Here is a 15,907-nt window from a genome sequence, read left to right as displayed (position 1 = left end):
ACACCGTTGGAACCCTTGGCCTAGAAATCCCCAGAACCATCTATGACTTGGCCACTCGTTCTGTATCAAGAGCAGACAAAGCGTATCTTTTGGCTCCTGGTGCCTCCACACCCAAGCTGGTCTCTAGGTGAAGAAAGGAGGCACAGCGAGGTCATCCTGTGCCATGTTCATTTATCCATCCCATGCACATTCATTAAGTGCTAGCTAGGCAAGTGCCGTGCCAGCTGCTTTACTGCTGTGATTGATTGAATGCCCCAGCAGTTTTTCATATCAGTGTACCCATTTTACAGTTAGGAAGGCTGAGACTCTGAGAGCTCAGGGACTTGCTCAGAGTCACACAGCCAGGGATGCAGGCTTCAGACCCAGGTCACTCAGCCTCGCCTCCAAAGCCCTCGTGCTCTCCGGCCCTTCCTTGAAGCCACAGGCCTTTATTAAGCCTCTGCCACATGCGCCCCCTTGTTCTCTCCCCCTCACTCGTGAACTCACCCCTTTCTCTCCAGGCCCCTCTTGGCTTCACCACTCCCACAAGAACACACAGAATGCCAAGCCCTGCTAGGTCTTTCTCAGCTTTGCCTAGGAGTTACTCATCACCAGGAAAGTAGAATCATCCCGATGCTCTAAATGGCCCCTTTTCTCTGAGCCCGGGTGGACTTGAGTGGGAGGACCTAACCATTGTGTGAGGGCTCACACAAAGATCTTGTTGCAGTTTAGAAAGGCAGTTCGTCAGCCACATGGGGCTGCCTGGAAGCGAGAAGTAGGACCAGTATGGGACACTCCACTCATCGCTCCTGGTTTTCATTGGGACTACAAAATCACTATTTGAAGGGGGCAGGGAGGAGGTAGGAAGGTGACAGAACTCAAGAAGAATGTGATGAAGACAAAGCAAGGGGGAAGTGGGTGTCTCTCTAGGACAGAGAGAAAATGCTTATGCTTTTGGGGGGTCCGGATAGGCCCACACCTGTACTGCAGGAGCACAGGAAGCTGGGGTGAATTGCAGACCCCCAGCCTGTCTCAACAGGAGACAGCTAGTTGGCTCTAGGCAATGGTTGTCAGTGGAAACGTGGGCCTAGGGTAGCCAGATCCTCTGATTTTCCGAGAGAAGCCAGCAATTTGGATCTCTTCTGGTTTTTAAATGCTGGCTCCATATATATGCACATATTTTCATGCTCACAGTACTTTATGGAGGTGTAATTTACATACGGTAAAATGCGCAAATCTGAAGTGTGTAACTTGATGAATTTTGATGCCTCAAATATTTTTAAAACACTGGAGGGTCCAAGAAAATATGTCCTTGGGGTGCATCTGGCCCTGGACCCCACCTCTAGTCTAATGCACTTTATGACCCCCATGAGCATGGTGGGATGCTCACACACAGCCGTATCCCATGGGGAAGGAGACAGGCTTTGGGTGAGGACCCAGTGATAACCCCATTACTCTCACAGCTAAGGCGTCGGCTCTGGAGTCCAAGGTGTGAATCCTAGTTTTGCCACTTGCTGTGTGACTTTGGACAAGTTACTTCACCTCTCTGATGTCTTGTTTTCCCCACCAATAAAATCAGAAAGATAATAATACTGACCTCATAGAGCTATTGTATAGATTAAATGAGTTAATGTGGGAAACACTCAGCAGTGCCTGGCACAGTGACTGCTTTATACACATTCACTACTGTTTTTTTTTTTAAGTTAATAGACTTTTTTAGAGCAGTTTTAGTTAGGTTTAGAGAGAATTTGAGCAGAAAGTATAGAGCTCTCATATGGTCCCCCTTCACTCCCTCCCCACCCTGTTTCCCCTAACATCTTCCATTAGTGAGGTACATTTGTTACAATTGCCGAACCAATATTGATACATTGTTATTAACTGAAGTCTATCATTTACATTAGGGGTCACTCTTTGTGTTGTACATTCTGTGGGTTTTGACAAATGGCATAACGTGTATCCACCATCATACAGAATAGTTTCAGTTATTTTAAATCAAGAATCTTTGTTCGTCCCCAGGGCTACTGCAGAGAAAGACCGGCTGTAGCTTATGAATAACTTCTGGTGGGCTGGCAGGAACCCCATTTTTTGCTCTCCCACTCAGCAAGTGTAGCACATTCAGGCACAAGAAGGGGACATTTTAGAGGTGAACCTGAGTCTGTTCTAATTTACCCAAAATGGAAGCTACTTTCCCACTTAAGGTTGGGAATCACACAGATTCCAGCCCCAAATTCCCTGCCACACAGCTGGCTCTGAGTCCAAAGACCCCATTCGCACCCTAGTTCAGCCCTTCCGGTGTGATTTGGAGCCACTGTATCAGCCTCTCTGGGCCTCTCAAACAATCATCCTCCCTGTCCAGGGCCACCCCTGGAGTGTGTGGAGGCTCAGATGCACTAATTTGTGTGGAAAGGTCTCTGTACATTATAAAAAGCTCTAGATTAAAATTGGAAGTATTATGATTATAATCAGTTAGGCAGAAAAACTGAGCTGTTAGCAAAGCAAGTCTGGCCCTCAAAGGCTGAGCCACAAGAAGTCAGTTGCATGCAGTGGCTGCGTGACAGTCGTCCATGGCTTGTCTCTCTGGGGTGAGGTAGCCAGGAAGTCAGACACACAGCTGGAGCCTGCCTTTGGCTAGAACAGCAAGGCTGAGCTGGGGGCACCCACCCCTGGGTCTGCTTTCATAGCCTGCCGGCCAAATGCCAATCAGCACGGAGCCACGTTTGCGGGATCGGCAGCTCCCAAAAAGAGGAAATTGGACACAGATGCTTCCAGCACCCATGAGAATGAATCTCAATCATCCAGCTTCATCCACTGGCCACACCCCAGGCAGGACAAGAAACGTAATTTCTGTCCTGCCCTCATATATATACACGGCCTTGATAATAAGCTTTGTGGCTTATTATATGAGCAGATAGTTGATTTTTTTAATACCCCAAAGCGAAATTTATTTGTAAGGCACTAAAGAAAGCCTCCTGTCCCTTTTATGCCAGGAGCCCTCGGAAGAGAAGTGAAATTGTGTATTTGCAGCTAAAAAAAGCCCTGGCTTATACAATTTTAACAATAGAAAAATGATCTTTGTGCTTCAGTGCATGGATGCTTAAAGGAAAACAGGCAGTCTGTTCAGGTGGCTGGTGAATTACAAATGAGTGGTTCGCCTTTGTTTTGAGTGACAAGCAATTTAAATGCAGTCTTACGTGGAGGCCTGGAAATTCTTTTCCCCAGAAGAGAGAGAGAGAGCACGAGAGGAAAAGGAAAAAGAAAAACACTTCCTTTTTGAACTGAGAGATTATATTAGTTGCCACTGAGCAGAGGTGAGAAGTTAGAACTTCATTTGATAATTATAAAATCAGTAGTTTGTGATTGGCCGTAATTGATGATTATACTCTTGCTAATAGCAAGCCTGCCAGCCTGCACTTGTGGGACATTTCATTTTTGCACCACTTCCAAGCCATGAAAGCCAGCCTGCCGTGGGGCGCTGCTCACGAGATCTCAGGGAGCCTGACATCAAATGCATTTGGGGGCCTGTATTATGTTGGATAAAAAGTGTTCATTAATGCCGACATTTGAAAACACTTTTCTCTGTGCCTTATTTTTAGCCTGGGAATAATTACAAATAGTAGAATAAAATTCCACAGTGTTTTTCTCCCCTGCCTCATCCTCTCCCAGCAGACCCACCCCTCAGTCAGAGCCTGGGTGGGCTCCTAGGCCTTGCACTGCCTTTGATTAAAATACCAGTGGGGTGGGGATCAGTGTGTGGGGAGGAGAGTATCTGTCTTTCTGTCTGCCTAGGTGAGTTAGACCATTGCACAAGAAAGTAGGAAGGGAACTTATGGCCAGCACCTTCGCTTTACAGATGGGGAAACTGAGGCTCAGAAAGGGGGTGTGCCTTGCTCAAAGATGAGCAGGGATTCAAGGCCCCAGCCAAAACCAGAACCCACATCTGCTCACTCCCGGGTCTAGCTTCTCCTGTTTCCTACCCTGCTGTTGGCTTCCCTAAGACAAGCGCTGGGGTCCTCTGGGGCACATCCTGGGCCTCTGACCCCCCCCCCCCCCACCTGGGGCTCCTTGGTTACTCCATCAGAGAGCCTGCAAGAGACCTCTGCAGAGCCTCCAAGACCACAGCTTAGTTTGGGCTACTCGGAGGGCATCATTCTCCATCATCCTTCTTGATGAGGGGTTTTATTTAAGTTTGTAGTTTGTAAAGATTAGCTCAGAGAACCTCTTAAATTCCCTCCTTATCTCATTCATTCGTTTGTTCGTTCAGTCAGTGTTGGTTTAGTGCCCACTCCTGACCTGTCCGGTGCTGTGCTGCGAAGGAGGGAGAAAAATCATAGCAGTGACCATTTAAGATCATCCAGTTGTTCATACCCCCAGCTGCGGGGTCTCCCTGATTCCCCTCTACCTCTCACCACCCGCCCCCCATTGCCTCTGTGTTCCTGAGGAACAAAGCCTCTGGCTTGAATTCAAATCCATCCAGACCTGAACATTTCTCCCACTTCCACTGCGGCCACTACCCTGCTCTGAGCTGCCGTCCTTGCTTACCCAGACTGTTAGAGTAGCCACCTCGCTGGTCTCCCTACTTCTACCCCAGCCAGCCTCAGTCCATTTTCCACACAACAACCAGAGGGATCCTGTTAAAATGAATGTCAGATCATGTCTCTTTCTCTACTCAAGACCCCTGCATGACTTCTCATTCCCCTTAGAGGAAAAAGTCCCAAGTCTTCACAATGGCCTGCAAGGTTCCACCCCTGCCCTTCTCCTTCTCTTCCCCTTCACTCACCTTCTCCCACTACACTGGCCTCTTCATTGTTACTCAGACAAGCCAAACACACTTTTGCCCCAGGACCTTTGCACCTGTTGTTCTCGCTGACTGGAATACTCTTCCCCCAGATCGCTGCACAACTTAGTCCCAAGGCCTTCCCTGGCCCTGCTAGGCAGCACACACCTGCTCCAGATTCCTGTCCCTCTCCCCGCTTTATTTTCCTCCCCTGTACTTGGTCACATTCACACATTCTATACTATGATTTATTTTATTGTCTATCTCTGCCTTTAGAGTGTCAGATCCACAAGGGTACAGGTTTGATTTTGTCCTATTTGGTGCTGAATGCCCAGTGCCTAGAACAGCCCCCATCTTTAAGAGATGCTTAATAAGGAAGGACCCCCACTTCTACCAGTTTCTTTCCAGCCTTAGAATCACCCCCAAGGATGACACATAAACACTGAGGCTCATTATTCAGCAGTCATTTGTTGAGTACCTACTGTGTGTAGGGTTGCATGAAAGGGACACAGCAATGAACAGACAGAACCAGTATCCCATGGTGGGGCTCAGACCTAAGAACTGACAAACCCTGGGTTGAGAAGGTGGCTTCTGGAGCTGGACAAGTCTGGGAATGACTCCCCAGGGAAGGGATGCCTGCAGGACTCGCCCCACCAGTGTATTCAATGGAAACCAGCTAGGGCTAAAAGTGTACCCTGCTGGAAGAGGACTGGTTTCTAAAATCTCAAACCTCTGCTATCAAACAGGTGCTTTCCCCTTTTGATATCTGTCACATGGTCCCCATTAACAACCATTTGTCCATCCTCTTGGTAAAAGGGCCCCAGCCTGCTGGCTTCTTTCTGCCTCCTATCAAAGTAATATTTTAGTCCCCAGGAAGGCAAATTGCCCAAACCCTATGCCTCCCTGAATAGCTGCTGCATCTTTGGTTGCTTTTTAAACTCTTTGTGTCCCAGTTTTCTCATCTTTAAAATGGTAATAACCATAGAGCCCACCTGTCTTAGTTCAGGCTAACGGAATACCATAGACTGGGTGTCTGAAACAATAGAATTTTATTTCCTCACAGTTCTGAAGGCAGAAAGTCCAAGATCATGGTGCTGGCACAGTTGGTTTCTGGTAAGAGCTCTCTCCTTGGCGTATAGACAGCTGCCTTCTCACTATTTTCCTCTGTGCTCCTACATCCCTGGGGTCTCTTCCTCTTATAAGGGCCTTAGTCCTGGGGCATCCGGTTGGCTTAGTTGATAGAGCATGTGACTGTTGACCTTGGGGTCGTGAGTTCCAGCCCCACATTGGGAGTAGAAATTACATTAAAAAAACAAAATCTTAAAAAAAAAAAAAAGGACATCAGTCCTATAGGATTAGGGACCTGCCATTTTGACATCATTTAATTTTAAATACCTCTTTAAAGGCCCTGTCACTAAATACAGTCACATTAGAGGTTGGGGCTTCAACATATGGATTCAGGGGAACACAGTTCGATCTATAACACCACCTCATGGGAGTTTTGCAAGGGTCAAGTGAGTTAATGCATTTAAGCACTCAGTATGTGTTTGAGGGACTTGGGGAGGGGGCAGGATGATTCTCCTTGGGCATGCACATAGTAGGTGCTCAGTAAACACTACCTGTTATTGTTGTAGTTACGGAGCTCCTGCCCATGTCCATCACCATTGCAAGTTGAGGCATTATGGGGAGAATCTAGAAGCTGGACCTGCAGCCCTAGAAGTGGGGGGGGAGGGTCTCAGAGCTCAAGCATGGACTTTGAATTAGCAATTTACACCTGAGGATTCAAAATAGCAACAGGTGACCAGATGCATTAATTCTGTTCCATCCTATTGGGATCTAGAAGTGTCTAGTGCTGGCTTCTGAGCTGCTAAGATGAGGTCTTTCTGGGACCCCCATGGCCCTCCAGGGAATGCCCCCAAGACCTCAGGCCAGAGAGGGTCTCAGCCTTCTGCCCCATCCTTGTAGGAGCGGAGAGAGTCCAGATCAACAATAGCCAACAAAAATAAGAGTCCAGCTCTTATTTCTTATTTAAGCCTCAACATGAAATTGTAATTTTCATTTGCTCAGCCACATCAGTGATTTATAGCAGAGAGAGTGTTAACACTCAACCCAGGAATGGAGCTCCCAGCAAACACACTGTGTAAGGCAGGAGGAGTCAGGTTCTATGGAAGACCAGGGTGCTTGGCTCCTCCTGGCCTCCCAGTCCCCTGACCACCTAGCTCCTCCCCCTCTTTCAGACATTCCAGCTGCTTCCACAAAACTCCCACCGGAGTCAATCCCAAGCAGAGATTAGAAGCATGGGCTTTGGAGTCCAGCTAAGCTGAATCTGTGTCCCAACTCCCACATGGTTTGGCCTTCTCCAATCCATGCCTTGATATCTTCGTCCATTAAATGGGCAGTAACACCACCTCCTCAGAGTTATGAGGATTAAATGAGATAATACATGTCCAACACTTAACACAGTGCCTGACACAGAGTTCTTGCTCTGTAGTCACTATTATTATTAATGATAACAGTTCTTATACCAGCCCAACAGGATAAATGTCAATTCATTTTACAGCTGGTAAAAAATCTGAATATTACTATAAAGAAAAGGGACCTATCACAGACTCATCTTAGAATCACATGTAAGTCTTCTGGCTGGTCTAGTCAAACCACCATATGCAGGTCTCCCTGAGTAACTTTACAGCCTCACACATAGATACTCATGTACTTTGATGCCTCTCCTGACAGGGAGCTCAGTATTTCATAAGGTAGCTCATTTTGAGACCTTAGAGCTTTCTATGACTGAGCCTCCTTGAAATTCCCAACATTCTCACCCCCGGTCCACCCCTACCTCTCTATATAGCTCTCAACACAATGGCCAGAAAGATCTTTAGCTGATTACAGACTATCCTTGGGTGTGTCCCTGAGTCTTCTCCTCTCTTGGCTAAATGTACTCCACAGCCCTCCCCACCTTTAGCCTCCACCTTGTCCTGAATCAGGAATTTATCTCCTAATCATATTTCTAATCTCCTAATCATATTTAGTCCCCCTCTCCAGCGCCCCCCTGGACCTGGGCACCAAACCTCCCCAGTCCCCGAGCAGCCCCCACAGTGAGCAACTTGCTCCCCCATTCACAGTGTCTGGGTTTCTTCCTGCCCTTCATTCTCCACATGCCCCTGTCCCCCTCATTCTCCATGTACCCCCCAACTGTTACCGCTCCCGTTGGGGTCTGTGCCCCCACTCCATGCTCCCCCTTCATTCTGACCCCCTTATTCCATGCTGCCTCCCATGTCGGTGCCTCCCTGACTCTCCATCATCCCCTTCTCTGTGCTCCCCTCAGTGACCACAAACAGTGCAGCTCTCCACACCCCCTTGCTCCCCAGCACCCCTTTAGATCTGCACTCCAGGCCTCCAGAGGGAGAACCAGGCCTCAAAAGGGCATGCCCCACACACCCCTTGCCATCCTGAGCTGATTCCTTCTCTCCCCAGATCTTATTTCTTCTGCATCTTCCTCAGAGGTCCTGATCCTGAGATCTTCAGAGCACCCGCCTCCTCTCTATTGCCCTTAAGTCTTCAGTCTTTCCAGAATCCTGCCACATCAGACACACCCAGCCTTGTCTCTCAGAACCACCACACCCACCCTCCCCAGAGCCCGGGACCCAGTGGTAAAGGAAAGCTGTTCTCAGAGTGTATTCCACAGAACCCTAGTTCCCAGATTTATTCTCTGAAGCAAAAAGTTCTGTGGCCTAAATGCATTTGGGAAAACATTGGGCTAAACTGAGTTGAAGGGGACTTTCTCCTGCAGCTCTTGTCCAAGCGTCCATTATGTTGATATATTCTGTACATATCCACGCAGAAAGTGTGTGCAGACTTGATCACAGGTCAGCCTTTCCATGCCCAGAGGACCATGCAGCATGCTTGGGAAGCACTAGTGTCTGGTTGTAACCTGAGCCCCTGGAGTGAGAACACTCTGGGCCACCTCTGCCACCGACTGGTTCTTTCAGCTTCTTCCGCTGTAGAATGGGGGCTGTAATGGTGCTCACATCTGAGAACTGGGGGAGAATCCAAAGATAAGGCACTGAGCACAGAATAAGGTTCAGTTTCCAGAAGCTCTGACCATTCTTTGTAAAGAGCTTGGACAGAGAAGTTCTCGATAGCCAGTGGATATTGTCACCACTAGCTTGGACAGTTCATGGAAGCTCAGCCTCAGGAGGCCCCCAAATTTGTCACTTTTAACCACTTGAAAGATGAGAGCTAAGTGACTAGAACAGGCTTTTGCCTCTCCCCTGACTTAACTGGTTCTGCACCTGTTATTTTCATACTTGGGGGACCAAACACATTTTCACCCCTTGTATTATAGCGGGTGGTGTAAATGCCACGTGCTCCATCAGACGCTGAGCTATTTCTGATGGTGACCTTCTTGGTGTCTGTAGCTGGCCGCCACCTCCTCCTCCTCCTCCTTCCCCAGATGGCCTTCAAAGATCTGCCTGTCACAAGCCAAATCTGTCATTCTGGACACTTTCTCCCGCCCTTCTGTGTGGTCGGGCCCAGCCATGAGGCAGAGACACATGGCCTTTTATTTGTGCCAAGCTCACCTGTCTGGGCACGTGGGTGAAATGCACTAAAGTTGCGGACTTTGGAAAAGACATCCTGTGTGGTTGGAAGAAAAATTAATTAACTGCTTTATTAGAAAGCTTTTTGCCAACTTCCATGGGACTCTTTGCCACATGTTAGCCCATTCCTCCCCAGAAGCTTCTTAGGCAGATGGACGGTATTCTTCCCACTTGATGGTTGAACAAACTAAGACCAAGAGATGCTTAATGACATTAGGCCCAGCACCAGGTCGGGCTCTAATGCCATTAGGAATTTTGACCTGGCCTTCTAGACACAGAGAGGGTCATTGCTCTAAAACAAGATTGAACAAGGCAGGGCATCCACATAGCTCCCTGTCTTTACTATGGGAAGCCCTAAACTTAAACTGATTAAAACTGAGAGCCATTCCAGGCTGTTTTTTGATCTCTGCTTTTGAAAATATTGTTCAGCCATTAGATGAGTCTCTCAAGCAGGGATCAGCAAACTTTTTCTGTGAAGGGCCAGATAGTAAATATTTATTTTATTTTTTAAAATATTTATTTACGTATTTATTTCAGAGAGTGAGAGAGAGAGAGCATGTGAGCAGGGGGGAGGGGCAGAGGGGAAGAACCCCCAAGCAGACTCCCCGCTGAGCATAGAGCCCAACAGGGAGCCCCATCCCATGACCCTGAGATCGTGACCAAGCCAAAACCAAGGATCAGATGCTTAACTGACTGAGCCACCCAGGCGCCCTTATTTTATTTTATTTTAAGTAATCACTACCCCCAACATGGAGCCCAAACTCAGTGACCCTGAGACCAAGAGTCGCACACTTTACTGACTGAGCCAGCCAGGCACCCCAGATATTTTTTATTTTATAGCCAGAGTCTTTGTCACAACTATGCATCTAGGCCATTATAGCATGAAAGCAGCCATAGACAATAAATAAAGGAATGGCTGCAACTGTATTCCAGTAAAAGTTTATTTATACAGATGAAGGTCCAGATTTGGCCTAAGGACCATAGTTAGCCAACCCTTGATTTAGACCAACACTATCCAGTAGAAATACAATGCAAGCCACATATGTAATTTTATCTTTTCTAATAGCTACATTAAAAAGGAAGAATGAAGGGGAGGGTAAACAGAAGGGGGAATGAACCATGAGAGACGTGGACTCTGGGAAACAAACTGAGGGCTTCAGAGGGGAGGGGGGTGGGGGATTGGGATAGGCTGGTGATGGGTAGTAAGGAGGGCACATATTGCATGGTGCACTGGGTGTTATACGCAAATAATGAATCATGGAACATCGCATCAAAAACTGGGGATGTACTGTATGCTGACTAATATAACAAAATAAAAATTATAAAAAAAAAAGTAAAAAGAAACAGGTGAACTTAATTTTAATAATATATTTTACCGAACCCAGTATGTCCATAGTGTTATCATTTTAACATAAAATCAATATAAAAAGTTACTGAGATGGGGTTCCTGGGTGGCTCAGTCATTAAGCGTCTGCCTTAGGCTCAGGTCATGATCTCAGGGTCCTAGGATCGAGCACTGTGTCGGGGCTCCCTGCTCAGCGGGGAGTCTGCTTCCCCCACCCCGTCCCTCCTCCCCCCGCCCTGTCCCTCCTCCCCCCGCCCCCTGCTTGTTCTCTCTCTCTCTCAAAGAAATAAAATCTTTTTTAAAAAATTACTGAGATATTTTACCACCCTTTTTCATCCTGAGACTTAAAAATCCCATATTTTACACTTACAGCCCATCTGAATTTGGAGTAGCCACATTTCAAGTGTTCAGTGGCCACATGCGATAATGGCTACTGTATTGGACAGTGTAGCTCTAATGGGCAGACCAATATCATAAGGAGACAGTCACACAGGTAAACAACACGCCCTTACAAATTGATAAGCCCCATGAGTAGAAAGCAGAAGGTTCTATAGGCAGGGACAGGGAAACATTAAAGGAATCTTCTGGTATTTGCACCTCTGCCCAGAGTTCCTTTTTAGAAGTCAATGGAACATTCTTTTTTTTTTTTTAAGATTTTATTTATTTATTTGAGAGAGAGAGTGAGAGCCCGTGCATGAGCTGGAGGGAGAGGGGGAGGGAGAGGGAATCCGAAGCAGACTCTGCACAGAGCGCAGAGCTGGACACGGGCTCAGTCCCATGACATTAAGATCATGACCTGAACTGAAACCAAGAGTCGGCCACTTAACCAACTGAATCACCGAGGTGCCCCAAGTCAATGGAACATTCTTATGCCTTTTCCCAAATTCCACCCACCACACGTGCTCAGCATAGTCAACCGTAAAATGAAACATTCAGACTTTGCTGGCTAATCTTTGATAATTTTCCATCTAGGGCTCAGGAGATGAATTGCTTTCATATCTCATGGCTTTTCTTGGGCTCCAGATCAGCAACACAGCAGCCTATGACCCGGTATAGCCATAGATGATGGCAGCACAGGGGGTCCAAGCGACTATACCCACTGACCGGGATGGTATTTCAATCCAGGAGAAAGGGGCCAGCATCTGGATCAGAGCAGGAATTTGAACCCCCAGACCTAGTATGAATCCCACTCTGCCATTTACTTACTGGGTGACCTTCGGCAAGTTGTTCAGTGTCATCGAGCCTTGGTTTCCTCATCTGTGTAATGGGGATAATTACAACGGCTACCTTTAGTGATTGGTGTGTCCGTGGAGAGAGATGATCAAGGATAGTAGAGCATCTGGGACGTGGTAAATGCTGAATAATAATAGTATTTATTATATTATAATATATAATTATAATTTATTATTATTATTAGCCCATCAGGGATGCCCTCCAAACTCTGAATTAATTGCTCCCTCCTCACATTACTCTAAAGACTGTAGTGTTTGCATCACCTCCTCCCATGTTGTGGTTCCTCTTGGACGTAGCTATGTCTCCCACTCAGCTCTGAGTCCCCAGAACAGGAACTGTGTCTTGTCCATCTCAGCAAGATCGAAAGTCTACCTGCACTTGATGATTTTTCCCTTTCCTAGATTCTGGAACATTCTTTATATTTGCTATTGCCTTTCCCTTCTCCAGGAGACAATTCCTAATGTTTTACCCACCAAACTGGGTCAGCCTCTCCCCACTTACACGCTCTCAGGGCCCCCTTGTACTTTTCCTTCGAAGCATTTAGCACTTGTAATTAATGAGTAACCTGGAGAATATGCTTTGATGTTGGTCTCCCCACTGGACTGTGAGTCCCATGAGGCCAGGGCTCAAGTCCGTAGCACATAGCAGGTGCTCAGGAAATGTTTGTTGAATGAATGATAGACTATCACTCCCTCTGGAATTTAAAAGACCAGAGACTGTTCTCAGAATAACAAGAGAGCTTAAGGAATTTTTGTAACTGACCTTTTTAAAACGATTTGCTCAATGTCCACCATACATTTCCCTCCACCTCCATTTAAAACAGATTCTCTGTGGACCTTGTAAAACCTTCAGGCTGTGCTGTCCAACGGAAATATAATGTGATCCATGGATGTACTTTTAGAGGCTGTAGTACCTACATTGAAAAACAAGAAAAAGGAAACAGGTGAAGTGAATTTTAATAGAAGATTTTATTTGACCCAGCATATTCAAGATGTTATCACTTCAACATGTAATCAATATAAAAAATGCTGATGAGCTATTGTCCATTCTTTTTCTTGTACTAAGTCTTTGAAACCTTGTGTGTATTTTGCACTCACAGCCCATCTCAATTTGTGCTTGCCATGTTTCAAGTGCTCAGTAGCCACCTGTGATTTGCGGCTGCCATATTGGAGGACTTACAGCAACCACTGTGGTTTTCAAATTCTTCTTCCCAGTGTCCGCTACTATGTGTGGAGGCAGGGCCTTTCTCGGGTGGTCTTTGTAGGACACCAGATAAGCACAGCTGGGGTTTATCACCCAGCACCGGACAGAACCTGTCCCCATAACAGGTGAGAAGGAAGGGGTCAGTCATACCAAGAGGTGACCAAGAGGTGACATATATGGGGCTTAATGTATCCCGTGAGTTTTGCAAAGAGCTTTACATGCGTTAAATCATCTGATCCTCCAGCAAGGGAGGGTGTGATGTTATTATTCCCGTTTTGCACAGGGGAAAGTAGAGGCACAGGGATTTACGTGACCTGTCTGCTCAAGGACACAAAAGATAGTAAGTTGTGGAACTGGGATTTGAACCCAGGTGGCCTGGCTCCAAGGCTTGTACCTTAGTTGGCCACTTCTATGAATGGACCGTCTCAGAATTGGCCCCTGTCATTTCTCCAAAATGGTGTCACAAACAGGACCTAGAGTTGGGGCAACCCTCTTAGATTTGTTCATTCAACAGATTTTGTTGAGCACCTTCTGTGCACCAGACAATGCACTCACAGAGCTCACATCAAGAGAAGGAATTCGATAACAGACACTCCCCCAAGTGGCATCACCGGGATTGGTAAGACAAGCCCAACTCTGAAAGAGGGCGACTGACAAGTAGATACTCCCCGTAGATTCATCATTGAAGAAGTTGGCACCAGAGGGGAGGTATATCAGTGTCCGGGAAAATAAAGACGTTCCAGTGCAAAGGGAGATATTCTGCCCAGAGTGTTCTTGAGGATGGAGGGATGGTGGCCCACGGGTACCAGGAGCTCGCACCAGCCATGTGCTGTGGAGGCCCAGGACGATGCCAGGGGAACTGACTACCAAGAGCCAGCACCAAGGCAGCTGTGAAGCCAGAGCTCAGAATTCATACCTAGGAGCAGAGAGGAATAAGATGGTGCTGAGCCCCAGAAATGTCTTGCCCAAAGTCATCTTACGTCACTGGCAGAATGAAAAAGTCTGTGAGCGAGAGAACAAATGCATGAAGGTAGCGCTTCACCGTGGGATTATCCAGCCATTTGTGTTTTCATCAGTCAGGAACCATTTGTTGAGCCATTTGACATCTCACGAGAGCTTTCACAATTTCTCTGTGATTTTCAGTGGTAAGAAATAGTCCCCAAATGTGTCCCACTTTCCCCCAGAACATGTGTCATATTTGGATCTCCAGCATGACCCTTTCATAATCACAACAATAATAATAGCTGAGTGTGTGCTGCCAGGCCCTGTGCTAAGCACTTACGTGCAGCTTCATTCAGTCCCCAGAAGAGGCCCAGGGGTAGGTTCTATTTTTCCCCCATTTTCCAGATGATGAAACCTTAGTTAGATCAGAGAGGGCCAATGATGTGCGCAAAGTCTCACAGCTGGAATGAGGTGGAGCCAGGATTTGAACCTGGACTTTTCTAACTCCATACTTTTGACCTTCATGTCCCCTCCTCCTCCCCCATCCCATGTTTGCACATGTAGAAAATGATCATATTTCCTGGAGACTCAGATGCCATGGTTACACATGACTCTCTCTCTTGTTTCCAAAGGTGGTGGCCCTTAGTAAGAGAAGTCAGGAGGCCGAGGCAGCTTTCCTGAGTGTTTACAAGCAATTAATTGAAGCACCAGGTAAGATACATTTGGGTTCCATAATTGAATAATTAATGACAAGGAAGAGCCAGCCGTTAGGTCGTTACACAGGGGCCTCCCCACAGTGGGATCTAGGGACAAGCGAAGGCTCCTGGTCAAGGCTAGCCCTCCACAGGTGGGGTTTGTTGGTAAGGGGTGAGAGGGTCCACAGCCAGTCTCGTGTGACATGTCCCCACATAGTTCCTCCATCCTCCCCCATCACCTTCCAGTGTTAGCCAGGGAGCTTTAGGGGGCTCCTGGCAAGATCTCCCACCTGGACCTTCTTGGGGAGCCAAGTGTCTTTCCTATCAGAACACCCATCCCATTACTTCGAAGGACAGATGGTGCCCAGTGTTCTCTGCCAGCTGAGGGCACTGGAGGAAAGACCTCAAATGTTTCCCCAACATGGCACCACCAACCTCAACCCAAAAGAACACATACTTATATGACTCCCTTTACATAAAATATGAAGACAGGCAAAAATTAATCTGTTGGCAGTATTCACAATGCCCAAAAGGGGAAACAACCCAAATGTCCATCAATGGATGAATAGATAAATGGAATTATGATTCAGCCGTAAAAAGGAGTGACGTGCTGACACGTGCTACAGCATGGATGACCTTCACAAGCACGATGCTGAGTGAAAGAAGCCAGACATGAAGGTCACGTAATCTAAGATTCCACTTACATGGAATGTCCAAAATAGGCTTATCTAAAGAGACAGATATCAGATTGGTGCTGGGGGCGGTGACTTCTAATGGGTGTGGGGTCTCCTGTTGGGGGGGAATAAAAATGCTCTGGAACTAGATGGGGGTGGTGATTGCGCAGCTTCATGAATGTGCCAGATGCCACCAAACTGCTCGCTTTAAAATGGTAAATTATATGTTCTGAGAATTTCACCTCAACTAAAAAAAATTAACCTGTGCTGTTAGAAGTCAAGAGAGTGGTTTCTGTTAGAGGGGCGATAGTTCCCAGGAGGGGCCTCTGGGGTCCAGAGATGCTGTTTCTTAATTTTGGTGTGGATTACAGAGCTGTGAGCAGTTTGAGAATATTCAGCTGTATGCCTAAGATATGTAGATGCACTTCTGTAAAAATGTTTCCCTTTTCCGAAGTGGCCCATCC

The 15,907-nt window shown here is 46.9% G+C and overlaps 1 protein-coding gene across 1 annotated transcript in view; it reads left to right on the top strand.

Moving 5' to 3' along the window:
• CUX2 (cut like homeobox 2) overlaps positions 1–15,907 on the top strand; it is a 257,947-nt gene that overhangs the window by 185,079 nt on the left and 56,961 nt on the right. Inside the window, exon 4 of the mRNA XM_087857354.1 lies at positions 14,707–14,785. Coding sequence (XP_087713480.1) covers positions 14,707–14,785 — 79 coding nt within the window. The remainder of the gene's footprint in view (positions 1–14,706; positions 14,786–15,907) is intronic.

The sequence above is a fragment of the Ursus americanus genome, chromosome 30 (assembly GCF_024610735.1).
Source record: "Ursus americanus isolate L20-20 chromosome 30, mUrsAme1.1.p, whole genome shotgun sequence".
Lineage (NCBI taxonomy): Eukaryota > Metazoa > Chordata > Mammalia > Carnivora > Ursidae > Ursus > Ursus americanus.
The sequence above is the reverse complement of the archived record's forward strand: the minus strand, read 5'-3'. Positions and strand labels throughout refer to the sequence as shown.